The sequence below is a fragment of the Podarcis cretensis genome (genome assembly GCF_951804945.1).
Source record: "Podarcis cretensis genome assembly, chromosome: 12".
NCBI lineage: Eukaryota > Metazoa > Chordata > Lepidosauria > Squamata > Lacertidae > Podarcis > Podarcis cretensis.
In genome coordinates this window covers 42,530,909-42,558,047 of record NC_137181.1, presented here as the reverse complement: position 1 = coordinate 42,558,047, position 27,139 = coordinate 42,530,909, and the positions used below count along the sequence as shown (strand labels likewise).

General features: G+C 42.0%; 1 protein-coding gene across 9 annotated transcripts in view; it reads right to left on the bottom strand.

The window, feature by feature from the left end:
• Positions 1 to 27,139, bottom strand: part of RARB (retinoic acid receptor beta) — a 357,399-nt gene that overhangs the window by 89,337 nt on the left and 240,923 nt on the right. Inside the window, exon 1 of one of the 9 annotated variants that reach the window (XM_079947370.1) lies at positions 23,732 to 23,735. The exons of 7 other annotated variants lie outside the window; for them this stretch is intronic. Coding sequence is in view for 1 of the 2 variants with exons in the window: in XM_079947369.1 (XP_079803495.1) it covers positions 14,509 to 14,665 (157 nt within the window). In the remaining variant the exon portion in view is untranslated. Of the gene's footprint in view, positions 1 to 14,508; positions 15,102 to 23,731; positions 23,736 to 27,139 lie in introns of those variants that run through there. One more of the 9 variants, XM_079947369.1, reaches the window with a different exon arrangement.

The following is a 27,139-nucleotide window of genomic DNA, read 5'->3' as shown; positions in this document are numbered from 1 at the left end:
GTCCAGTCTCCTAACATAGAACCTAAGGCTGGTGGCTGGGAGTTCTGTGATCCTGGAACTCCTGTACAACTGCTCCTATCCAGAGGATAGTAAGTGGGATGCCCCAGAGAGGAGAAGCGCCAGTCCAGGCGGTTGGCCCTTTAAGGATCTACTTTCTTCAGGCAAGAGGGCGGAGCAAGGGCTGGGTGAAGAGGCCCTGTGGAAGCAAGTGGCTCACTATGAACTGTCCGTGGTGCTGCATTCACCATCCCTGCTGTCTTGTGTGCTGTGTCTGCCTTGCTGTTCATGTCTCACTGCCCGGCTACAGTTCTCCATGTGTATTGACTACAGACATATAAGAACATGGGCAGATATAAAGTCTTGATGTGCTTGACAAAACTGGGTGATAAATAAAGAATAACCATTCCTTCTAGCTTACTCATGGGGGCTGTTCTCAAAATCAATGGGTAACAAAACCAGACACGCAACTTTAATGGATTAGTCAATTTGATTCATCAATTACAATTGGGAGGGAGTTTCAATTAAACTTAGTGCTCCAATTTATCAGGCAATGACCCCCCCACCATGGCTGTCAATGGTAACCTGGGTGCCAGTGTTTGCCAATCAGGGTATCGAATACCAATAATTGATTATATTGATTTTTATGTTTTTCATAGTTTTTATGGCTGAAGTGCTGGACTACTAAAATGGGATGTTCATCTGATTGCCAGTCACCTCTAGTATCAGTACCAAAAGGCAACAGACACAGAGTGCTTCCCAAATGCTTTATTTACACTTGTATTGATTTAATAGAATTTTCATAATCAATATTTCGCTACAATATGCCAGGAAGGAAGGGGAGGGCGATGAATAAGTTTTACTTGTCTCCTCCAGCATTTAGAGTGCAAAAAGTCATATGATCGTGACGAAATGTTGCCAGTTCAGTTCTGTACTGGGCATATTCCAGGCATCTTCAGTGGTTGGTACCACAGCAGAGACTTTAGCCAAGGTCTCCAGCTCCTCTTGCCTTGAAGACCCACCTCAACTTCCGCCTCCTATAAAACCTGACCAGAACCTGTTGGGACCACATCACGTGTCTCCGGTCCTTCAGGTTATTCTCTTCTGTTCTGGAACCTGACCCCTAGAGAAAATTCCTCTTATGGGAAACCTCTGAGCTGGTAGAGCAGACAAACTAATGAATACCATTGTGCGGATGAGTGAAATACTTAGCGAACAAGAACAGAATTATAGCTAAGATTCTATTCGATTTTACTCTTAGCAAAAAGGTAAAGGTAAAGGACAGTTAGGTCCAGTCAAAGACAACTATGCGGTTGCGGCGCTCATCTCGCTTTCAGGCCAAGGGAGCCAGCGGTTGTCCACAGACAGCTTTCCGGGTCATGTGGTCAGCATGTCTAAACCGCTTTTGGTGCGACAGAATACCGTGATGGAAACCAGAGTGTACGGAAATGCTGTTTACCTTCCCACCACAGCAGTACCTATTTATCTACTTGCACTGGCGTGCTTTTGACTGCTAGGTTGGCCGGAGCTGGGACTGAGCAACGGGAGCTCACCCTGTTGTGCGGATTCGAACCGCTGACTTTCTGATCAGCATGCCCAAAAGACACAGTGGTTTAGACCACAGCGCCACCCGTGTCCCTCTTAGCAATAAGGATACAGGGCTAAGAACAACCATGTAGATTTCATATGGTGGCTTAAGAAAATTTATAGCCTTACCAAGGACAAAAAGAGTTCATTTGGAAATGAGTCATTCCCACTACCAAGTCTAGATTTCCAAGTTGATTTATTTGGTTGTTTTGTTTCACTAAGTGGTCATAAACAGATGAAGCTACATTATACTGGGACAGTCCATCTGAAGCTCCCTTGCATTATTGGCCTGTGTGGCTCAGTAATGTCTACACTGGACAGATGGCAACTGTTCAGGGTTTCAGACAGGTATATTTCCAGCTCTACCTGGAGACACTGGCAAGTGAACCCAGGATCTTCTGCTTTCTAAGCCTGTAAACCAGCACTTAAGCTGGTTAGAGATAGCAGGGTATTTTATGGCAGTTTCAATATTTACAAACCAGTTTGTCCAATCACTACATTCTATTGTTTCCTCAGATAAGCAGGACCCCGGTGAACAATTAAAGCTTTCAATAAATAATCTGTAAGCACATTCATTTGATTTACTGTTATTTGATACAGCAGTTAGTTTCAATGGGGCAGTTAATATTGATCATGCAAAGCACTACACACAAACATGAAACACTTCCAGAACTCCATGGATTATTACTTTTTATCTGCCACTCATCACAGTTACTTGTAATTGTAGTGAGATTTAAAATCAATAATAATTAGTGTTCTTGCACATTTAAAAGAAAGGAATAGGGTAAGTTATGCTTTGGTTTGGGCAAAAACCAGACACAACCGACCACCTAAACATACAAGGGCAGGGCAAGTTTCTAGAAGAATATTAGTACAGCATGGATGAAAAGTCAAAAACGTATCAGACCAAATTAAGAAGAAAACAGTTTTACCAGGATGTGACTAACTTGGGAGTTATGTAGGCACCAAGATGACAGCAGTGACAATGACACCATCATTTTGAAGAAGGAGGAGGAGGAGGAGGAGGAGAAACAGCAGCAGTATGGGAGATAGAAGTATGAAGACAATCCAGTTTGCCAAAGCAATTATAACCAACAATAAAGAATTTGGAGACACAATTATCTACCTTCAAATTAGTACACCTTGATCTGTGCAAATGCAACCTCGTTAATTCCCACGTGTTTTAATACAACCCTGCCAGTCGAAAGCTTGTTAAACCAATTTTGATTCAGCACTGACCCAAAGTAAACATGCCCAATGGTTTGCCTCCAGTTCTGGAAGTGGAAAGTTTATTTGGTTAGACTCATCATGATACAGTGCATTTGGTAAGGGGTTGCTTGTCCTGGTCTCCAGTTCTTTACAGCTAATATTGGCAGCCGTGTACCTTTCTCCGCTCTTCTGGCAAATGAAACTGTCACTCCACTAGAGACACGCACTGAAAGCCGTTTTTTCTTGCCAGAAATAACAAGGGATTCACTGTATGGGCAATGTTAATTTTTCTCCTTTGAAAATGAACGGGAATGTTGCCACTGATACAGCAATGAAAAAATCCATCCTCTAACAAGGACACCCATTCCAATTAAAGGGACTAGCAGAGCTGCTGTATGTGAGATATTGATCTATAACCAGTACTCTTCATTGGTTCTGGTGCACATAATGCGAATTTAAGAAAACAGCGGTATTCTAGCTGTTTCGCTACTGTAATAATTCTAGATAATTAAAATGTGATTACATTATTAAACTGCAACAAGAGCTCTGTATGAAACAAACCATTCAGAAAGATTTCTTTTTCATAAATTATTTGTTATTTATCTGATGCAACAATATGAAAGGCTGATTAAAATGTATGATTCCATATGCAGTTTCTCGTCATTAAGGCCAATGGAAGCATTTTGAGGACCATAATGAAATAATTACATTTGCTTTCAAGTATTCTCCTCTTCAATAATGTACAGCAATGCAGCACTAAATTAAAACATTAGGAACTAAATTTCACTTGCATCTATTTCCATTTGAGCTAATTATATCCCCAAGCTTTCCAACAAACTAGGCCCTAAAAATCTTTTGAAGTTGAAATGGCCCAAAGAAAAAGACTTTTATAGTTAAGAGCTTTGATGAAAAAACAAAGGCGATTCAGCCTCAGATGCCTAAATATTTCAAGGAAATAAAATATATATTCAGGAAGAAAGTTGGGCAAAATTCAGGGAATTATTTAAGTACTCAAGCATAGTTGTTTAAATGTGCATGTTGTGATTCTGGCTCCATCTATATTTGCCACTTCTGCATTCCCCCAAACAAATTACCCAGAAGAACTACTAAAAAATGGGTTCAGTACCTAATTTGGGTTCATGAATACTTTTCAGCTCTTCAGTTTAATTATGCTCAAGATGTTAGATTTTTTTTTTTAAAAAAAGGTTTTGTAACTATTTCAGCCACCATGAAGCAATTTTGAACCAGTTCAGGCCTTCATAACTTACAATATCTCCCAGTTTGATAGTAGGCTACCAGCCATACTCCAGGCGGACGAGAAAATCAGGAAGTTGACTGTGTAGTTGGGTAGGCTGCCTTTGGATTGGCAGAGCCCAAGCTGCAGAGCCTTGGGCTAATGTTATAGCATTAGGGAAGAGTTGTATCTCAATGACCTACTTGGAACCCCAAAGAAAGTTGTCTCTTCAATACATATTGCAGGGTGGGGGATCACGGCACCTGGGCATACAAATACCTGTTTGAAGCCCTTGTCTGCACTATACATTTAAAGCAGCATCATGCCACTTTAAAACCAGTCATGGCTTCCCTCAAAGAATCTGGGAAACTGTAGCAGGGGTTTTTTTTAAGGTGCTGAGAGCTGCTGGAACACCCCCACTCCCCTCACAGAGCTACAATTCCCACAGTTCCCTTGAAAGGGGGGTCGAGTGTTTAGCTACGTACTCTGAAAGGTGCAGCTCCAGCTCTAGAATTTTTAATGCAAATTCAGCAATCATTGTATTCAGTTTCCACAAAGGGAAATTCATTTTCAGTCTCAGTTAGTGCAGCCATTGCGTGACTTTCCGGATGCAAATTGTTTGAGGTTTCAAACATCAAACACAAACACATGAGTAAAGGTAAAGGTAAAGGACGGTTAAGTCCAGTGAAAGGCGACTATGGGGTTGTGGCGCTCATCTCGCTTTCAGGCTGAGGGAGCCGGCGTTTGTCCACAGACAGTTTCCTGGGTCATGTGGCCAACATGACTAAACTGCTTCTGGCACAACGGGACACAATGACGGAAACCAGAGCGCACGGAAACACCGTTTACCTTCCCGCCACAGCAGTACCTATTTATCTACTTGCACTGGTGTGCTTTTGACGGCTAGGTTGGCAGGAGCAGGGACAGAGCAACGAGAGCTCACCCTGTCACAGGGATTCAAACTGCCGACCTTCTGATCAGCAAGTCCAAGAGGCTGAGTGGTTTAGACCACAGCTCCACCTGCATCCAATAAACGCATGAATACTCTGCTGCCCCCCAGACATGCTGTGTTTGGCTTATCTGCTCAGGCACGTTCACTCTGGAAATTGTGGCATTCTTGTTGCAGGATGGGAAGGGAGGGATGAGGAGAATGTCACCCCTCTCCCCCATTTATAATAACTTGCGTTTTTTTGTGCAAGGAGAATGGTTTCTGAGGGAATGGGAAAGGCTGAAGCCCAAGTCATGCACATGGTCTGCCCTGTTCCTGCCCCGCTCCACTAGTTAGAAGAAAAAAAGCAGAAAGGTGCAGGACATTTGTCAGGTAATATGGAAGGATTGTTAAAAATCTGCTAGCAATCAAACCAGCCAAATCCATGCACTAAACCTCCCAGCTAGAAGCACGTTGTGTTAAAACACTGATGGGATAGTTCAGTCAGTAGTGCATGAGACTCTTAATCTCAGGGTCATGGTTTTGAGCCCCACAATGGGCAAAATATTCCTGCATTGCAGGGGGTCGGACTAAATGAGCCTCAGGGTTCCCTTCCAACTCTACAGTTCTGTTATTCTGTGTTGTGATGCACAGCACATATGGCCCAAGCAGCCCACCTGAAAATGGTACGATGCCCAGGGAGGAAGCCCCATCCCAAGTAAGTAGAGAGGAGAAGCAAATTTTGGAGTATTTTGTAAAGCTATATATATATAGGGACGCAGGTGGCGCTGTGGGTTAAAGCCTCAGCGCCTAGGACTTGCCGATCGAAAGGTCGGCGGTTCGAATCCCTGCGGCGGGGTGCGCTCCCGCTGCTCGGTCCCAGCGCCTGCCAACCTAGCAGTTCGAAAGCACCTCCGGGTGCAAGTAGATAAATAGGGACCGCTTACCAGCGGGAAGGTAAACGGCGTTTCCGTGTGCGGCTCTGGCTCGCCAGAGCAGCGATGTCACGCTGGCCACGTGACCCGGAAGTGTCTCCGGACAGCGCTGGCCCCTGGCCTCTTAAGTGAGATGGGCGCACAACCCCAGAGTCTGTCAAGACTGGCCCGTACGGGCAGGGGTACCTTTACCTTTACATATATATATATATATATATATATATATATATATAATGCATATTCTCATCTACTCTATATTAATTGCACCAGTAATACTACTGCTCTGTATCACGAAGCTCAATTGAGTCATGCTCCATTCACAGATACGCTTTGCAAGAATGGGAAAAAGCTGACTCATTTAGCACCCTGAGTCTGTGTATGCAACAGTATGGAGTGGAAATGAATCACCTGTAACTAATGTAGTGTTGAGTATGCCTAGCAAATTAACAAGTCAAAGCCAAGCGATAAGGATTCTATCAGCCAGTTGAAATCCCATTCAAACAGATCCAAATGTTATTCTTCATCTTAAGGCAACAGTTATGTTTTGGAAATGGATCAAAACAAGAAGATAACTCTGTTACTGCCAGAATTTGTCTGCCACACCAGTTTTTATTAATAGGAATAGCTAATGCGGAGTCCACACCCTCTGGAGTACTATAGTTCTGCTGCCAGTCAGAACTGGGATAATGAACAATTGGTCTAATCTGGGATAAAGGAAGTTATGCAAACATTTCCAACCCTCAAATTAAACTTTTATATGCCCAAATACCAGTGGTTAAAGCAGCAGCCATTTCAGGTGTCGCCAGTGTGTGTGCACAGCACACTTTCCATTATCATTTAAGTTCTGGGAATAGAATTAAATTCCTTTTTAATTCAAAAAGAATTATCAACACAAGCTGAAATTATTGCGAATTATTGAAGACGTGAACTACTGAAGATCCTTACTTTGAGCAACAAATACACCACTGCTGCTGTTTCCTTCTGGGCCATCAAAAGTTTATTGTATGAAATGGGCTGAAACGTTTCTTTTCCTCACTCTAACGAAGATTAAGGAAATAAAACTGAGCTGGCATTCCGTCACAAATCAAGACAGCTTTAAAGAGGTGCATCTGTTAAAATATTTGAAAACAGGCTAAATTGACAGCTTGAGTAAAAACAACGGAAATAAGACCGAAACAAACGAGACACGCTACTGAAATGGCGATGAAAGCAAATACTAATCTCATCTCCCTGAGAATGCATTTGAAACCAAAGGAAGTTGACTTTGTGAAACAGAAGGCTATGTTGGGTCCTTTACACTTCCCAGAGCTTGAGCTGCCCTAAACTGAAAGCATAGCTAAAAATGTTTGTCTACAGGCAAACAGGGTTCCCTTAGTTCCCCATGCATCGGGAATAACTATTTTTCTGTGTAACAATAAACCATGCCCCCCACCCCCGCTGCAAATAAGAATTTTTGATCCAGTAACTCAGCATTGTTTAGCTGAAGAGACTAAACTCCCATCTGCTACAAACAGCACACTTTCTTTACATTTTCCTGCATTATTATACTTCCAGAATTTCTGGGGAAATGACACGTCTCAGATGTAATCCTGGGCTTATTTACACAAGCTCAAGTACCACTAAAGTCAAGGCAGCTTATGCATCCATAAAGACAGCTATTTCTGTTGCATAAAAACAGTCAGCATACCAGGACTCCAACCAAACAAGTCATAGAAACCTTTGAATTCCACCTCTTTGCAAGTCTTCAATCTTAGGTGGATCACAACTTTTTGTTTAAAATCAGTGTTGTGAGCCTTCAGTTGCACAACTGCAGTCTTCTCTGCACAGTTGAGATTTAGGGAGATTTAATTCTAAGTAAATGTACAAAGGTCTGGGCTGTTAAATCCTTGTCTTCAAAGGCAATTATGCTCCGAAGACTATTATGATGTGTGGGATTGAGGGAAAGGGGTCTATTCACTGGTTGTAAAAAGGCTCACATCTAAAAATAACACCCATATTCATGAATAAATATTATGTTCTAGATACTTAACAGTGGGCACTCAAGCTACCACTTAAAGCTATGCATGTTGGAGTTGCAACAATATGATTGGAGTCCTTTGATTTTACTCTACAGCCCTTTATTTGTCAACAAAGGATAGGAAACAAGATAGATGTATTTCATTGAAGGGAAATCTGAAGGGAAATTCCACAATGATGCAGACTGACTTATTGATAAAGCCCAAGCACTGAACATCAAAATTCACACAGAACAATAAAACGAAGGCAAAAGGAAGTATCTGCAGACCTACTTACATGTTACTTATGCGTAGAGCAGGCAGAACTTTTAGCCTTGTCCCCGATGTTGTGTTTTCTTTCCACGACAGTGACTTCAAGGGAAGGAAGAGGACCACTCTATTCTGCCTTGGTCAGACTACACCTGGAATAGGGTGTCCAATTCTGGGCACCACAATTTAAGAATGATGTTGACAAACTGAGACATGTGCAGAGTAACCAAGATGATCAAAGGTCTGGAAACCAAGCCTTATAAGGAACAGTTAAAGAAGATGGTTATGTTTAGCCTGGAAAAGAGGAGACTGAGAGCAGGTATGAGAGCCATCTTCAAATATCTCAAGGGCTGTCACATTGAAGAGGCAACAAGCTTGTTTTCTCCTGCTCTGGAGGGTAGGACTCGAACCAATGGCTTCAAGTTACAAGAAAGGAGAGTCCGACTAAATATGAGGAATAAATTTACGATTGTAAGAGCTGTTTAACAGTGGAACAGAGGTTGTGGACTCTCCTTCATGGGAAGTTTTTAAGCAGAGGCTGGATGGCCATGTGTCATGGATGCTTTAGCGGAGATTTCTGCATTGCAGAGGGTTGGACTAGATGACTCTCGAGGTCCCTTCCAACTCCACAAGTCTATATGCAAGCAGGACACCCACACAGCCAGGCTCCCTGATCATATGGAGTTCAGCTGTGTGGGTTTGGCTTTCTTTGCAGACAACTGTGTACAATAGGTCCACTTTGAAAACAGCTTTCTTTTCAGCTCGGACACATCTTTTATGTAGCCTTTAGGATGCACTGGGAAAATGAGGCTGCAAAGGCACAAAAGCAGCATGTGAAAGCTTTAATTTTATTCTAATTGACTGGGTTTCAACTTCTCTTGGCAGTATTCTTTTTAGATAACATTTAAATGGACTCCTGTTGGAAATGTTGGTTGACCTGATGAACATCCTATGCCCTTTTAAAATGTGGCTCTTTTTTTGGGGGGGGGTGTTATTGTTATTTTGATTCTATATATTGTGATCTTTTCTGTGAACCGCCCTGAGACCTCCGGGTATAGGGTGGTATATAAATTCAATAAATAAATAAAATTTAAAAAATGTTTTGCATAGCAGCTTTTCTCAATCTGTGTGCGGGTCTGTATCTTGCAGCCTGCTTTAAAGCAGTTTCCATGCTGGAAGACACACAGAACAGGTTTGCCATAGACACACCCACTACGACAACATCCCTACATAAGCCACTGGAAAGTTCCTCTTTGCTGGATTTTATTTTATTTTATTTTTTGCCATCTGTATCCTGTTCACTGACTACGCTTGTTGAACCCCACATTGATTTTGGAGCCCAGCTTCTTGGGGGAAAAGACACATTGCCTAGCTAGGAATTCAGAGATAGGCATCAAAACATTTTGCCACGGGTTCAAATGCACTGTTATTAACACGAACTCAATCTGCCTGCTATATAAAACAGCAACATGGCAAATGTAAGAGACACAGCAGTTGAATTCTAACGCAGATGCACTTTGTGATTAGAGTAAGCAGGCAACCAAAGTCATATGTAGAGCAGCAGCTTGGGGAACACACACTTGGGTGGTGTATGTAAAGAGTACACTACTTTTCCTTGCTTTATTAGCGTGAACATTACGCTATGTGTGTCAGCTAAAAAGATGCTCAAATTCAGGAGTGCCTTGTACAAAACTAGAGGGTGCTTTGCTTTGGTCACAGTTTTAAAATGAACAATGAATTGGGCCTGCCATATCAAACACAAGATAGGGGGTGGTCCTATTCCAAACTTCATAAAGGAGGTAATTTTCAAGATATTTGGCAGGCGTTTTAAGTTGGTTGCACACAGCCAAGCTAACGTAAGAGTTTAAGAATTAAGCTCAGTGCAGGGTTAAGAAAAGAATGTGGCTTTTCCCACCCCCCACCCCATTAGTGTATTATTCGCTCATTTGCATGATTTGGTATGTTAATATATCCTATGGGCCTGTTTTGTACATTTTATATGTACAATGGATGCAGGTAACGTGATTCCGTAACATATCCACTTTGCGAATGGGCACAGAAGGAGATGCGGGGAAAGGGTAAGATTTGTGTGTGTTGGGAGAGGGGAGCAGTTTGTGATGAAAATGTTGTTTGTTACACTATAGGAAAAAGCTGACATAAACTGTTAGTTTTTTAAAAATGTAAAGGAATGCTAACTTCAGCATCAAGGTTTCACATGCATGTGCACGTGTGTGTGTGTGTGTGTGTGTGTGTGTGTGTGTGTTTTAAACAGAAAAAAGTTTGATAGTCTGGAGGAAAACAAACAAGTTATACTGTGACATAGAGAGAAATTCAAGACACTCAGATTTCATTGCTTTTCAAAAGTGCATTAAATTAGTTTGGATCCAATTAAAGTACCAGGGATCAAGTGTCTTTTAAGAAAATTTGCAGCAAATAAAAGCTTCCTTTTAATCTCTGCATTAGGAGCTTGCATTGAAACTTTAAATAAAGGAAAGGTGCATAAAAATAAACCTTGCCTTCTGCAGCTGAAATGCAGAACTTGCCAACAGCACCTGCTGCAATTCAATACTTAGGAATGTAGATTTCCAGGCATGCACTTCAATGTGTTTGTTTTTACATTCTGACTGGAGATATGAAAGATAATAAAGCATTGAGTTGTATGTTAGGACAGATGTTTCTGGGCTTTTTTTTTTATAACCGGGATAGCATAAGAATTCACAAAGTCCTAAACAATACAAGCCGCCAGAAGTTTAGCAATGAATTTTTATGGATTGCAGGTTTTGTTCACAGCAGGTTTTATACAGAATTGCAGTCTATCATCTTCATTTAACATAAAATCTTACTGGGAAGCTTTGTTATTCTAAATTAAGCACTATTAAGTCCCATTCATTCCAACGGAGCAATTCAGGCCGTAACACTAAACACACTTGCAGAATGGGGCTTACTGGGTAATAACACAGTGGGACCTACTTCTGAATAGACATGCATAGGATTGTGCTGTTAAGCATGTGCCTCACTTTCTCACTGAAATCAACAGTATTTAAAAAGCTCAGCAATGGGTGACATCTAACGAAGTCATACTAGTAGCACCTTAAAGACCAACTAAGTTAGTTCTTGGTATGAGCTTTCGTGTGCATGCACACTTCTTCAGATCTGTGTATCTGAAGAAGTGTGCATGCACACGAAAGCTCATACCAAGAACTAACTTAGTTGGTCTTTAAGGTGCTACTGGAAGGAATTTTTTTTGTTTTGACTATGGCAGACCAACACGTCTACCTATCTGTAACTGAAGTCATACTAGGAAGAGAACCACCAAAATAAGTCAATTACCGGTAACTTTTTGTGGTTCTGCTCTGAGAAAAACTAATATTGGCTATCATCCACTGACTGCTTCAAGTGCTTTATTTTTAAAATGTGTAATATCTGCAGAAAAGCTTTTCTTATTATCAGATTAACTACTACATCTTTCTTAACAAGACCATCAAAAGACAGAAATAGCATGTCCATTAGTTGCATACATACATACTATTTTATTTCTGATCAGGCAACATGAAATAAAATCATCTCTTCATCTTAATAATCAAGTATCTGAAATTTCTCCAAAGTTCCAAGTTAACCCCTTCACACTTGGCTGCCAGTGAAACAGAAATCCGTATTTTACCTTAAGATAAAATAGAGTATTTATGTAATCTTAGCTTTAGACTTAATTCACTAATTCAAGTCGATCCCTTTGATTATGGTGCACTGACCCCGATTTCTTAACCGTTAAAGGGAAGAGCTTATTGGTAATACTTTAAACGGCAATCAATCACGGTTCTGCTCTGTTTCTTTAAGAACACTGTTTTCTTTAGAGAAAGACTTTCGCATAGTTTTAAGTCACACACTATGGGAGGGGGGGGGAGAGAGAAAATTAAATGATTACAAAATTTCTACCCCAAAACCTTAAACACATAAGAGTTAAGAGGATGTAGTTAAGGCATTACATATTCTGGATGAAGCATTTTATTGACTGAATTGCTTCTGGAGAGAAATGTTGATGCTACTACTGCTCTTTTCTGAGATTAATGCAGCTGTTATGCATCCTAAAATTTCATCTCCATTGAAGATGCATGGCAACCCAGGTGTAAATCAACTATTGCAGAAAGGCTCATTTATACAGCCAAACCCAAATAAGCTTGACTCACTCTTATCATATGAACTGACTGTTCATACTAACAACAGAGGACTTAGCACAAGAAGGAAATACTTGTCGTTGGAGCTACACATTATTTTTCCCTGCAGCTGCAGAACACACTATGTTGACTTCACACTTTTAGAATTCCAAGTAATACATTTAACCACTAAACTTGAAGGGGGGGCTTGAAAGACGAGGTATTTAAAACTCTGCTTACAATTTAAGAGTTCCAAAGTACTTTATGCATGATGTGTAACCACCTGCATTCCCGGCTTGCTTTGATAAATGCTAATCTGAAAGTTTAAAAGTTTAACAACATTGCAGTTTAAGCTGTGGTCCTTACAAAATTGTGAATTCCTGAAAGCACTTTGCTATACCTCCCCCCCCCTTTTCTGGTTAATAGTTCCTTTGATTGGCTTCCCTTCTTCTAATCCAGCCTCTTTCCTTATCTCCAGCTCTAGGTAAATGACACATTTAACACTTGCTGCCTGCTGCTAATGGTGAAACACACACACACACACACACACACACACACACAACCATTTAACTTGCTCAGGAGAAAAGGCAGCATATATACCGTACATATTTTAAAAGCTGGTTCTAATTAATGGCATTGTGAAAGACTTCAAACAGATCGCCAGCAGTAAATTCTCTAAACTATTTTTCTAGAAGTTTGATATTGTCAAAAAAATTAAATACCTAAAGTATGCTGTTATAGAAAACTTGCTAAGAAAACAAAACTTTCCAGAACATACTTACAAACTTCAGCAAAGTTCTTTCTCAGTTAGCTATACAGAATTAACACAGTCTTTCAACCTGCAAACGTGGAAACGCCTAGAAAATATTTGGGCTACATTGTCTGATCTGCTTGTTTTGGGTTTGTTTTTGACTTTGCCTCTACTTTCCTAAAGAGGCGAAAATGTTAAATTCTTCAGGGACTAGCTTCTAAGTTTTGTTTGCATGTCCAATGCTAACAGAGACTGAATTGTGATGAAAATATGTTGACTGTAGCATTAGCTCTCATGCTCGTACCACACATCTGAACAAAATTCCAATTTCTTTTTCTTCCCTTGTGGATTAAACACTCTGAATTTGAAAAAAAGCTCCACCTATTTCAAAGCAACTGGGATACCTAGGAATCACAATGATATCAAACATACTTCTATAGTCAATGCCTCATTGAGGTGTCAAAGAGTATGTTAAGAAAAATGATAGATAGCCATCATTTATCTAAATCAGTGTCAGAGCAATGAAGCATCCTTCAGGGGTGTTTTTTTCTTCTTTTAATGCAGAGAAAGTGGTGCTGGGACTTTGCTATTTCTTGCTGTTTCTCAGACTCGAAACGTAAGATTAAGGATTGCCGCTGTTTGCCACCTATGTTCCCCAGCACTATGTCAAGATCTGATAACAAACAGCAATTTTTTTTAAAAAAACCTGCGCCGGCAAAGAAGCAGCTCCCTTTTCCTGAAGTCCCAGGCTCTGAACAGATTCGGAAAGCGCTGAGATAATTGATGGGGAAACACAAGGGGTGTTCACAGTTAGTTTTCTAGCAAAAACAGGGACTTCTTAGAGCAACAAAGTAAAAAGGAGAAAGGTGGCAGCAAGGTCAATGCAAAGAAATATTGCCTCTTCTCCCCACCCACGCCCAGAAAAAAAAAAGGAAAACATTTATGGGAGTTTTACAACTCCCAATTCTGCCCACCCTATTGAGGCTAAAGTCACAGGGCAGCACACTGCCAAATTAACTGGTTGCTTAGGTGTTAAAAGGCACCTGGGGGGAAAGAGATAGACTAAATTCAAAACAGGGTATTAGAAGAGCAAAGAGCCTGTACAGATCAGGAAAATTTACACACAACCTACACTGAATGATAAATTAATAATAATAATAATCCATTTCCTCCATGAACTATTTACAAGATGCAAAGAATTCACTAGAGAAGCAACACTACAAGCGGGAAAAGCAAAGCACACCTAGGCTGGTGTTCTTTCAAAATGTTTGAAGAATTTGTATGCACAACCACATATCTGAATAGCTGTGGTTTGGAAAGGATGCCTCTTTCACCTGTTTGTGTGTGTAGCGGCCATTATTATTATTATTATTATTATTATTATTATTATTACATCATGCAAATAAATAAAGCAGAGGGGGGAAAGTGGATCAAAATAACCGCGGGACCTACATTGCGCACTGTGCCGGTGCCGCCACTCTGTTTGTGCCAATCCACTGAAGCATGCTTTGAGAGCCTTCTCCTGGAGCATGCAGGAAGACGGACTTGCAGTGTAGAAATCCAGCATTTGACCAGGGCTTACTGCTAGGACATCCATGCAGTCAAACATGATTCCCCCTCCACAGTAGGTCTGGAAAAGTGCCTTCCGTTAGGTGTGGAGGGAAATGGCATAGGAAAGTACCTCCAGCTCCATCAAACTCTGCCCCCTTTTTGGCACGTAGGCTGTTGGTCTTTTTCCCAGACCAGAATCATGAATTATGACAGACAACACAGCTAAAAGCCTGTAATTGATCCAAATGATCATTTACCATTTTCCAGCCTGTTCAGCCAATCCGGCAGAATAGGAGGGGGGAAGCAGGGAGCTTTCCAAGTTTCAGTTTTCCTCCATCTCTTCCTCAAAACCTCGAAGGAGCCTTCTTGCTTCTCAAGCTTCCACCGAATAGGTGTTTTAAAAAATATCCTGTGCAGCGTCCAAGTTTTGCAGAGAAAACAGGCTTCGGTGTGAGCTCTGGATCCCCCTTTGCCGGCGAATAGATCCTTCTGCCTGCGAACAGCTCACTTCCTACTACTTGTGTCACACAGAATGAAAGATTGAATTGCTTAATATATGCGAGTGAACTTTCCATGAACCCTTCCCAGGCTGCTAACCTTCAAATGACCCAACCAGTCTGACATCACCAACTCCCAGGATTCTCACACAGCTTAAAAACTCCCGGCAGCCTTGCAAAATAATGCAGGCAAGCACAGAAGCAGGCAGCCAGTAGCTGCCGTTCCTATAATAACGTCCCTTTAGAAAGGAAGACAAACACTTTTTAAAAAAGATATAAAATAGAAATAAGAGTTGCCTCAGGATTCTAAGCAGCAGTGCTGCACACACACAAACACACACACACACAGAGAGAGAGAGACGTGCCTTAAAGTTTACAAAATCTCTCTCATTATCCTCCCTCCGCTGTTTAATTCTTCTCCAAAGCTTCTTTTCTACAAAGATTTCCTTCCTTCCTTCGAGTGAAGCAAACATACACGCTCGATTCTACGCATAAACACGTCCCAATTCTCTCCTGGCATCGTTCAGGAAAGACAAAGGTGACATATTGCATTCACTCTATTATATATAAAAACAGACTTAATGGGGGACAGTCTTATACATACAGCTCACAATGATTTGCCAGACCAGCGTTAGAGCCCTACACACACACACACACACACACACACACAGAGAGAGAGAGAGAGAGAGAGAGAGCGCACTGGAATTCCCTCATGCCTTGGACAGGGTTCTACGTCTATGCTTCCAGTTCCCCCATATTCACTGCCATGGTTAGGTTGCGCTCAGAAGCTGCAGCACATAGCAAAGTACACACTAGCACAATTTTTTGCATGCATAAGTGCATGCTTTCCCCCCTTCATAAAAGTTATTGTATCTCAACATATGGGGGTGGGTGGGAATCATGTGTGAAACAGCCCTCAAATCCTTCAGCGGTTCAGTTGCCAGTATTTAATTTTTTTTAAGTCCAGTGCACAGCAAAATCGCTCTGTCCCTGCTTTCAAAACGACGTGCCCCCCCCCCCCGTAACTGTGATAGTGCAAAGCTATTGACGGCAATGAAAGCACAGAAGCCAAATGCAGCTTATAATAATTCTAAAGCAACACTCCACCTGCTTTTTATCTGTTCACACAGATCCCTGTCTATGACAGGGATGGAGAACCTGCGATCAATCCAGAGGTTGATGGATTATTCGAGCCCCTTGTTGGGTGAACGATTCTTGGAATAGTGGGGTGGGGGGTGGGGGTTGGACTCAATGACCCTTGTGGTCCCTTCCAACTCTGCAATTCTAGGATTCTATGAACCATTGGCTATGTTGGCCGAGGTCAATGGGAGCTGAGAGTCCAACAACATTAGGAAGGACCACGGGTTCTACACACTTGGTCTACAGCGACTGGCATCAGGTTGCCAGGATTTCACACAGGGGTCTCTACAGCCCTACCTGGAACTGTTGGGTCATTGAACCTGGAACCTTTTGTATACAAAGCATATACTCTGGCTCTGAGCTACTGGCTTTTCCTGCAATTACTTAGCCAGATTCTTCTAGAAGGTTAACAAACAGAGCATAAATAGCATGGGTGTTCCGTTTCTGTTGGCACCCATCACCTGTTTTCTCAGCAGTATGCTGCTTTTAGATATGGAGGCTCAATTTAATTGATTGGCTAGGAAACCATTCATTCATTCTACTCTTTTTTTTAAAAAAACACCCCTACGTTTAAGGATACCAATCTTTCTGAGACCACTTGCAAGTAGAATAATAAGACTTCTTTAGATTGTTTTATGCCCTTTCAGATTACATCTGGTTTGTGTGTGTATTGTGTTTGTGTGTGTGTGTTGAATACGGTTTGTTTTCAATTTAGATATATCAATTTCAAAAGAACGTTTTTTATATGTGTTCTTTGAATCTTCTCATATTCAAGTTTTGTTAACCCAGTCAGCAAGCAGTGTCACTGAGCTTTTAATGAATAGCAGGCCTCTTAGGCGGTGGGAGATGGAACCGTGTGTTCATGTGAGAATATTCAACTCTTTGAGCTGAAATAGCCACTGTGCAGGAAAAGTTTTGCTTTCATCTTAACAGAGAGGAAAGCAGCATTTGATATAAACTAATATTCAAAGTGAGAGCTGGACCATAAAGAAGGTTGATCGCCCGAGAATTGATGCTTTTGAATTATGGTGCTGGAGGAGACTCTTGAGAGTCCTATGGACTGCAAGAAGATCAAACCTATCCATTCTTAAGGAAATCAGCCCTAAGTGCTCACTGGAAGGACAGATCCTGAAGCTGAGGCTCCAATACTTTGGCCACCTCATGAGAAGAGAAGATTCCCTGGAAAAGACCCTGATGTTGGGAGAGGTTGAGGGCACAAGGAGAAGGGGATGACAGAGGACGAGATGGTTGGACAGTGTTCTCGAAGCTACCAACATGAGTTTGACCAAACTGCGGGAGGCAGTGGAAGACAGGAGTGCCTGCCATGCTCTGGTCCATGGGGTCACGAAGAGTCAGACATGACTAAACAACAAATATTCAAATGCCTGTATGATAACTCACAAAAATATAAAACTAATATTCAAAGGCCAGTATGAGAACTCACAAAAATTCTAAAGAATTCAACTCATATTAACATTACTGTCCTTGTGTAACTCAGCCTATAATTAATATTTATCGGGGCCAAGAGGATTCATGGTCACAGATTTTCTTTGCAACAGATCCGCAACCAAGATCCCAGGGCGCTGTTGACATGGGGATTGTATAAAACTGGATTAGCTGGCGGCTGAAAGAACTTTGGAAGGGGATTTTGGGAGCTGTAGTCTAGCAGCATTTTGAAGACCACAGGTTTCTGAATCCTGCTGCAGACATTGCTGAGCAAGCTGACCAATAGTATAACATATGGACCCATTAATGGTATAACAATTCAAGGAGTGGGTGGCACTGTGGTCTAAACCACTGAGCCTCTTGGGCTTGCCAATCAGAAGGTCGGCGGTTTGAATCCCCACGACGGGGTGAGCTCCCCTTGCTCTGTGCCAGCTTCTACCAACCTAGCAGTGCAAGTAGATAAATAGGTACTGCTGCAGTGATAAGGTAAATTGTGTTTCTGTGTGCTCTGGTTTTCGTCATGGTGTCCCGTTTAGTCATGCTGGCCACACAACCCAGAAAGCTGTCTGTGGACAAATGCCGGCTCTCTCGACCTGAAAGCGAGATGAGCACCGCAACCCCATAGTCGTCTTTGACTGGACTTAACTGTCCAGGGGTCTCTTACCCTTTTACCTTATAATGTATAGTCATAGAAAGGATATGCTAGTCTAGATAAAACTTTTGGTTCTTATAGTTTGCTATCTTAAGACCATTCTGTGCATAACTTGGCCAATTTAAACGGTTTCAAAGGAGGCTGCGAGACCCCATTCTGAAGTCGCAATAGCACTTACAGTGGTACCTCGGATTACAGACGCTTCAGGTTACAGACTTCGCTAACCCAGAAATAGTACCTCGGGTTAAGAACTTTGCTTCAGGGTGAGAACAGAAATTGTGTGGCTGCGGCGCGGTGGCAGCGGGAAGCCCCATTAGCTAAAGTGGTACCTCAGGTTAAGAACAGTTTCAGGTTAAGGATGGACCTCCGGAACAAATTAAGTTCTTAACCCGAGGTACCACTGTAACTGAAACATGTAACTGAAACATGAAGACAGCTGAGATGCACGTTTTGAAATAATTAAGTAGAAACAAAAAACATCTCACCTTTAAGGGGGGAGACTGAGACCAAGTGATGTGTGCCCTTGCTCTGGCCGCTGTCCAGGTAAACCCAAAAACCCATAATGAAAACAAAACCAGGGAGTAGAATTGAAAACTCACCAAAAGCCAGGCAAAACAAACCCTTACTACAGTTCATTTAAAGCTAAGCAAACATGGATCTAGCCTGACTACCCTAAGGAGGGGGTTTGAGAATAAGGATACAGTTATAGACAAGGGCCTATACCTACTACTCACCAAACTAGGCTCTCTTGGTGGTGGAAGATCACACACAGCAGGGGCGCCAACTCCAAGGGACAGAGCTTCTCCTCCTGATAGGGAAGGAGGCCAAACATGAGAGAGAAGCCACCGGCCACCATGTTTGGCTCCATCCACTGGCTCCTCCCAAAATGTGATGCAATGCCACACGTGTGATGTCACAGACGCGATGTCAGCCCCCTCTCTGCCACACAGTCTCTGATGAATATTGCAAATTTCAGGCAGGCTGACACAGGAGGCAGTGGTCTTTCATAATATCCTGGTGCCTAATTGTTTTGGCCATTACAGGTAAATACCAGCAGCTTTAATTACCGTATTTTTCGCCCTATAGGACGCACTTTTTCCCCTCCAAAAATGAAGGGGAAATCTGTGTGCGTCCTATGGGGCAAATACAGGCTTTCCCTGAAGCTTGGAGAGCAAGAGGGGTCGGTGCGCACCGACCCCTCTCGCTCTCCAGGCTTCAGGAAGCTATCAGCAAGCCTGGGGAGCCTGCGGGAGTTCCCGGAGGGCTCCCCATACTGCGGATAGCAGTCTGCTGCCCTGCGCGAGGAGCACCCTGAAGCAGAGTGCCCCGTGCGCCGGGCAGACATCGGCCAGCCCCACAAGCTCGGGGGACAGCGGGGAGGCGCAGCGCCGCCATCCCGCTGTTCCCCGACCTGGTTTTGGGGGGAAAATAAAGGGGAAATTTTTTTTCCCTTTATTTCCCCCCAAAAAAACTAGGTGCGTCCTATGGGACGGAGTGTCCTATGGGACGAAAAATACGGTATGTCCAGAAACACACATCTACTTATAGTTCCATGTTTTACTCCAAGGAACTCAATTGTACACATGGTCCTTGCTCCCACCCTATTTTATCCTTACATTAATATTTTTGTAGTTTATAAAAATGCAACAAAACCCCCTGCATTTCAATTGTACACATTTGACGCGCATTGGACAGGCATTTTATATGCATTCTCCTAAAATGCAACTTTTGTATGCTTTTCAATGCAATTCCTAATGCAACACATTTTTGTATACATTTTCCAGGGACATACACATTCTCTGTGCATTTTTAAAGCTTAAACTGCACTTGAAAATTAAAAGTATACAAGCCACATTGCTGACTGAATTCGAATCTGCATGTAACTTTGGGATTGGCAAAGTAAGCCAACTGGCTTTAAAATGCAAACCAAATGAATTTCTACTCCATCCCTAGCTACAGGCCATATTCTTTGATCCACCGGATGGAACCAATGAAAAATTGGGAGATGATTTCTTCCTGAGGGTAATAATAGAGGAGATAAAATAAGGCTGAAAACAAATATCAGTATGCTTATTTCGTATTTTGTCCCTAAAGGATTAACATGCTTATGTGATGTATTTTAAAAGTCACACAGATTTTTATGTTTTATAAAAATAAATTTAGTAATTTATGCCAAATTGCCTCGGAATTGAATTAAGATAGCTTTTTTCATAATATATCTAAATTAGCTGGGTAGTTCTGGATGTTTCATAATGAATTATGCCTATGGTAATGCTTGGTTATTATCGAGTCCCTGTGTAATTAAGTAACATTAATTCTTTGGATTATCTAGATGCCTATTCTTACTATTTCTTCCCATTTTTGTAATAAATTAATTAGCTCACATTAGCTTTTAAAATTATATTTGGGTTTGTGTGTGTGTGTGTAAACCTTACATTCTTGGGAAAATGGGAAAATTTTTCAAATGAAACTAATAGTCATTTAAAAGATACAGCTTACTATTCATTATAATTAGCAAGAATATACACTGAAGCAGTAATTAATTCCTTAGTTAATTTAAACGTAATGAGGTGTGAATATTTTACACTCTTATCCGTAGTTCTTGAAAGATGGTAAAGGGGTGGCAGGAAAATGCTATGAAATGAAGCCCATATGAAAAGAATTTTCTTATTTTGTGTCGCCTATGCGATCTGTTTCCTTTCAATCTTCACTGGCAAAAACTGTACAATAAACATATTCTTAGCCATAAATGTAATAAAAGCTAAAGTAATGGTCAAAATTCTATTTCCTCTGGTATTACTATATGTATTTCTTTGGGTGACACAGTACTTTTGAAGTCCATGTTCATAAAGCAACAATTTGCAACCAAAGTTTTCGTTCTATATCGGTATTTCTGGTTTTTGTTCAGCAATGGCTATTGAGGACCATGAATCATGCTGCGAATAAAATATACTTGTCCTGACCGCCTTATGCAAAAGAACAGGAGTCTGCAGACCTTATAGCAAACCTCCCAGAGACAGAACACCAAATCACATTTCCTATTATTTTCTAAGCTGCCTAAATGAAAACATATGGATAATGAAAACATATGGATCTCTCCCTTATTGTAAAACAACTACACTGGCTGCCAATCCATTTCCTGGCACAATTCAAAGCGCTAGTGATCACCTACAAAACCTTGAATGGTTCCAGAATACCTAAAGGACCACCTTCAACCACATAAACATGCCCAGGTTTTGTGGTCATCACCTGAAGCCTTTCTCTGTGTCTCATTGCCATATAAAGTTGGCTGTTCTGATAGGTAAAGGTAAAGGTACCCCTGACCATTAGGTCCAGTCGTGACCGACTCTGGGGTTGCGGCACTCATCTCGCTCTATGGGCTGAGGGAGCCGGCGTTTGTCCACAGACAGCTTCCGGGTCATGTGGCCAGCATGACTAAGCCGCTTTTGGCGAACCAGAGCAGCGCATGGAAATGCCGTTTACCTTCCCGCCAGAGCGGTTCCTATTTGTCTACTTGCACTTTGGCGTGCTTTCGAACCGCTAGGTTGGCAGGAGCAGGGACCGAGCAACGGAAGCTCACCCCATCGCGGGGATTCGAACCGCCGACCTTCTGATCAGCAAGTCCTAGACTCTGTGGTTTAACCCACAACGCCACCCGCGTCCCTTGTTCTGATAGCAGATACTTTTTTTGGTTATAAAAACTCATCTTGAGTGTATAAGTTGTTTTGTGTTTTTTATCTGTTTTGCTGTATTTTCTGGCTTTAGCTACTGCTGTTTTATTCCTGTTGTAGTAGTAGTTTAAACGTTTCCCTTTCATATCGTACACTATGCTGGGAACTTTATTGAAAAGTGGTGATGGAATATTTAAAACCAAACAAAACTAAGCTTCCACCAGGGTGGGAGCCAGAATTTGGAGGCCCCCCTAGCGCCACTCACAGCCAATGCCCCTAAGCACCCATTCTCCCTTTTGAGGTGGCAGCCCTATCACCATATCCCCTATTTGTTTAAAAAGTTGTTCACTGCTGGAATAGCAGCCATGGCAGCATCTTGTCACCTTGGGGCTCTGAGAAAAAGCCAAAGAGGTGTCCTTTCTTTGGCTCCAGACCTTCAGCTCTCTATATGGGACAAACAGGCCAAACCCTACGCCAAAGGATAGGTAAAGCTACCCCTGACCATTAGGTACAGTCGCGAACGACTCTGGGGTTGTGGTGCTCATCTCGCTTTATTGGCCGAGGGAGCCGGTGTACAGCTTCCGGGTCATGTGGCCAGCATGACTAAGCCGCTTCTGGCGAACCAGAGCAGCGCACGGAAACGCCGTTGACCTTCCCGCCGGAGCGGTACCTATTTATTTACTTGCACTTTGACGTGCTTTCGAACTGCTAGGTTGGCAGGAGCAGGGACCGAGCAACGGGAGCTCACCCCGTCGCGGGGATTCAAACCGCCGACCTTCTGATCAGCAAGTCCTAGGCTCTCTGGTTTAACCCATAGCGCCACCTGCGTTCTCATGCCAAAGGATAAATGGACATAAATCTGACATCAGGAATCACAAGACAGAGAAGCCAGTAGGAGAACACTTCAATCGCCCAGGACATTCAATACAGGATCTCAAAGCAGCTGTCTTTACAAAAGAATTCCAGAAATAGACTTGAAAGAGAAGTTGCTGAATTACAAGTTATTACTAAACTCAAAGCTATGGTGAGACCTGGTCTGAATAGAGATATTGGATTCTTGTCTCATTAGACATACTAAAGCTATTTTTGGTCATCTGCATACTATCCCTTGCTTTTTCCTGTAGGACTAATTGCAGTCGTTAACAGTCATCAACAGGTTTACCATACATATTGAGTCAACCACTCATCTCCAACTACCCTCCTGAAAAAAACCCACCCCACCTTCCACTATATATAAGGGTCTGGTGACTTCTGTTTCAGTGTATCGGCCTGAAAGCAAGATGAACCCATAGTCACCTTTGACTGGACTTAACAGTCCAGGGGTCCTTTACCTTTTTACCTATACCTATGATGAGATTGGTAGTTTATAAACACGTGGAGATCCCCATGTTGACTATCCCCGCCATACAGAATGTGGTACAGATTTATCGTTTTATTTTGCTTAAGTGGAATCGATGCATATCCCTGCCAAGTTGTCTGAGATACCATTTTAAAAGTTTCAATTGGCATAACAGAATTATAATGCAAAGTTAATTCATAAGAGTCCACTGCATGGACAGACATCATGTTTTTTATACAACGCTATTTCCTGTAGTAGCATTGCCTCTGTCCGATTCTCCAAATCCAAAACCTGTTTGGAATGAGCTGTTTAGGTTGTCCTTTTGTGTTTGGTCTGGGCTACAGCAGCCCTTCAAATAGTCTTCCATAACAGAGGCTTCTTGCTGGTGATGGCTTTGTACAATTTCAGTAGTGAACTGATAGTGTATAGCTAATCCTTTGGCATATGTTGATCCTGTGAAACCTGATGTAAAAGCACATGTCAGCACAGCTTCACTGATCTTATGATGCAGTGATATACTCCAGAAGTCTGTAACACAAAGTAGTCTGTCAGCAAAAATACAGCCAGGGATTGTGCTGAGGACAGACAACTTCTATCCAATACCCCATCTGCACCTCTAGCTATTAGCTAAAGTCCTGTGATCTCATGGAACATTAACAACTATGTTCAGAATAATCAGTCCGGCTTAAGTTCTGTATAACCTATCAACATTAGGAATGCACTCAACAGAACAGACCAAGGGTATACAGGGATTACACCAGGGGTCAGCAAACTAAGCCCCCCAGGCTGGATCAGGCCCACCTGGGTCCTAAATCCGGCGCGCACCACGAAGCCGGAACCTGCCACGAAGCAAGACTCCTGGCTATGGCGAAGGGAGGACGAGGTCAAGCAGTGGCGGCTCTGCCAATCAAACACCTGGTTTACCTCAGCACGGCACGGGGACGTCTCTGCCAATCAAACGCCGCTGAGGTAAACCAGGCATGGCGTTTGATTGGCAGAGCTGCCGCCGCTTGGCCTCTTCCTCCCGCCCCCGCCGCCCTGGTGCTCCTGTGGGCCAGAGAGTGGAGCGGACGAGCTCGCTCTGCCTACCCACTTCACAAGAAGCAGAAGCGGCAGCCCCTGGGAAGGTAAGCACAGCACCTTCTTTCTCTAGATGGGGAGGAAGCCCTTTCGCACCACTGCCGCCAGCCCTTCGGCAAATGAGGCAGGCAGCAAACCGAGAAGGCAGCTGGGGCTGGGGGTGAGGAGGAGGACTACTTGCCCCCCTCACAGTCTGCATAGGAATTCATTTTTTTTAAAAATAGTACAGCCCACCACAAGGTCTGAAGGACAGTGGACCGGCCCCCTGTGGAAAGTTTGCTGACCCCTGGATTACACCAGCTAAAACAGGCACAGGGAACAAATTAGGCTTGTGGATCACATTAGGTGGTGCAGCTACAGTTCTAATTTGGTTCACAAGGATTCCCCACCACCACCAAGCCATACCTACCTGCCCAACAACTGACATCACAGGAACATCAGCTTTGGGGCAGGTAAAGATGCAGCTGCAAATGAACTATACTCCTGCTTGTTCCTTTGCAAACAGGGCTCGCATCTGGCACCTTTTAAATTTGGCACCATTTGCAAGCCCCAATGGGATCGGATGCACTTTGAAGTACCTGGGTCTGGATTTTCCAAGTGCATCTGATCCCAAATGCTACAAGTTGGGCTTGAAGATGGTGCTGGATGCCTTGGCTTTTGGCAGGAATCTTCCTTTGTAGCCTGGCTAGAGCTAAAGCTGGGCTGCAAAGGGTGTGTGTGTGGAAATGTTCTTTTGCAGAAGTAGCTTTCGTTAAAGTCATATTATATCCTAACTTCTTGTTTTTGGTCCTTTGAGACTTTGAGGCAAAGCATAGGTAGAATTTTAAATAAATATATAACAGACCACTTTGAAAGAGCAGTTACAGTGTAACATTCAAGCCACAGCATTGACCTTGCTGTAGAAACTACAGAAAAAAGGCAAAAGTTTTACCGAGATATAAATCAGAGAATGTGTACTCCAAAAATGTTTTAATTAGGTCTTTTTGCTCATTGATTTTGTATTTGGCTAATGATTCCAGCTCTGAGATCATAACACTATATAAGATGTAAGATATCTTTTAACCCATGTGTTGATTTTGACACTGACATAGTAATGTGACCCAATAATGTTTTCCAATATTTTAATTTTTGCTGATGCTCAAAAATACTATAGAAGAGCTGATTCGTAATTATAACATACAGCATTGCATAAATTTCTACTTAATTAAAAAGCTTCTAAATTCTGACTAATCAATTTGCAAAGGTTTTTGACAAATTGCACATTTAATTTCAGGAGATTTATTAATAGTTTGACCTATAGCTAGCTAATTACAGTTATAGTACTGATGCAGTAATACTGAAGACCTACAAAATGATACAGTTACACATTTATTTTGGTATGTCTACCTTAATTCCAGAACGTTACAATACACTTACATTTTTAGCTGTTTCTGCATTATGCCTGGAAGCTGCGGTATAATGCATGATGGAAGGATCTTCTAAGTACGCACTACAGTTATATGAAAGCATAGTTTCAATATGAGTGTAATTTATTGGATCCCAGTGCTTCTCTTTATAGAGAATCTTAACACCATTTGCTCTCAGAAACTGCCTTGAAGCCAGTGGTATTAACTTGCCTGATAACAGAAGTTTAATTCCGAATCTGTGGGTGACAGTAATTCGTTCAGTTTATCCCAATGTTTAGAACCCATCTTCTGCCCAACAGCCATTCCCACAGTTCTAATTTGATGCATTCTGATTAAAGGCATTTTAATATAATATTGCATGTAGTTATCTCTATCCTTTAAAAATCAACTAAAGATGCTATCCAGCTACTTTGATTCAGGTCTCATTGATTTCAACAGTGTTCAACCTCCCATTAAAATCAATAGGACTTAAAAGTGCTTGGGTTGAACCATGCCGCTATGTTTCTCAAGACGGAAAATAATGAAGAAGTTTACAATCATTATAGGCTGGGTGGGGAACAGGATCTGGCCGGATGGCCAAACCTAGGGCTCCTCCACCTCCTTTGGGTCAGATCCTAATCTCCCTCACCACCTGTGGGACACTTTGACCCAGCTTCAAAGGAAAGAATCAAGTGCACTCAAAACTACACTCCCAATTTTTTCCATCCTTTGCAGGGACGACTTTAATGAAAGCTACTTCTGCAAAAGAACATTTCCACACCCCCTTTGCAGTCCAGCTTTAGCTCCAGCCAGGCTACATAAAGGTATACAACAAATGATTTTTTAAAAAAGGTCAATGTATGATGTTAAGACTAAGGATAAACTCAGTGCTATTTTTCTAGAACAGTGTTTCCCAACCTTTTTTGGGCAAAGGCACACTTGTTTCATGAAAAAAATCTCGAGGCACACCACCATTAGAAAATGTTTAAAAAATTAACTCTGTGCCTATATTGACTATATATAAAGTAACTCTCTTTAATAGGAATCAAATAAACACAAATAAAGTATTTTATAATTACTTTATTATGAAATAGTAAGTAAACAGAAATATGAAAAATTATAAAATACTTTATTCAGTGCGCAACCTGGGCCTGTTTGGCTGAACACAAAGCTGATATTCTGGCTGGAATCGAAGAAAGACACACACGTAGCTCTTCGTCAACAGCTCTCAGTCTCTCTCTGTATTTAGTTTTTATAGCAATCATGCTTGAAAAGCTCAACTCACAGAGATATGTAGTGGAAAATGGGAGCAATGTCAAAAT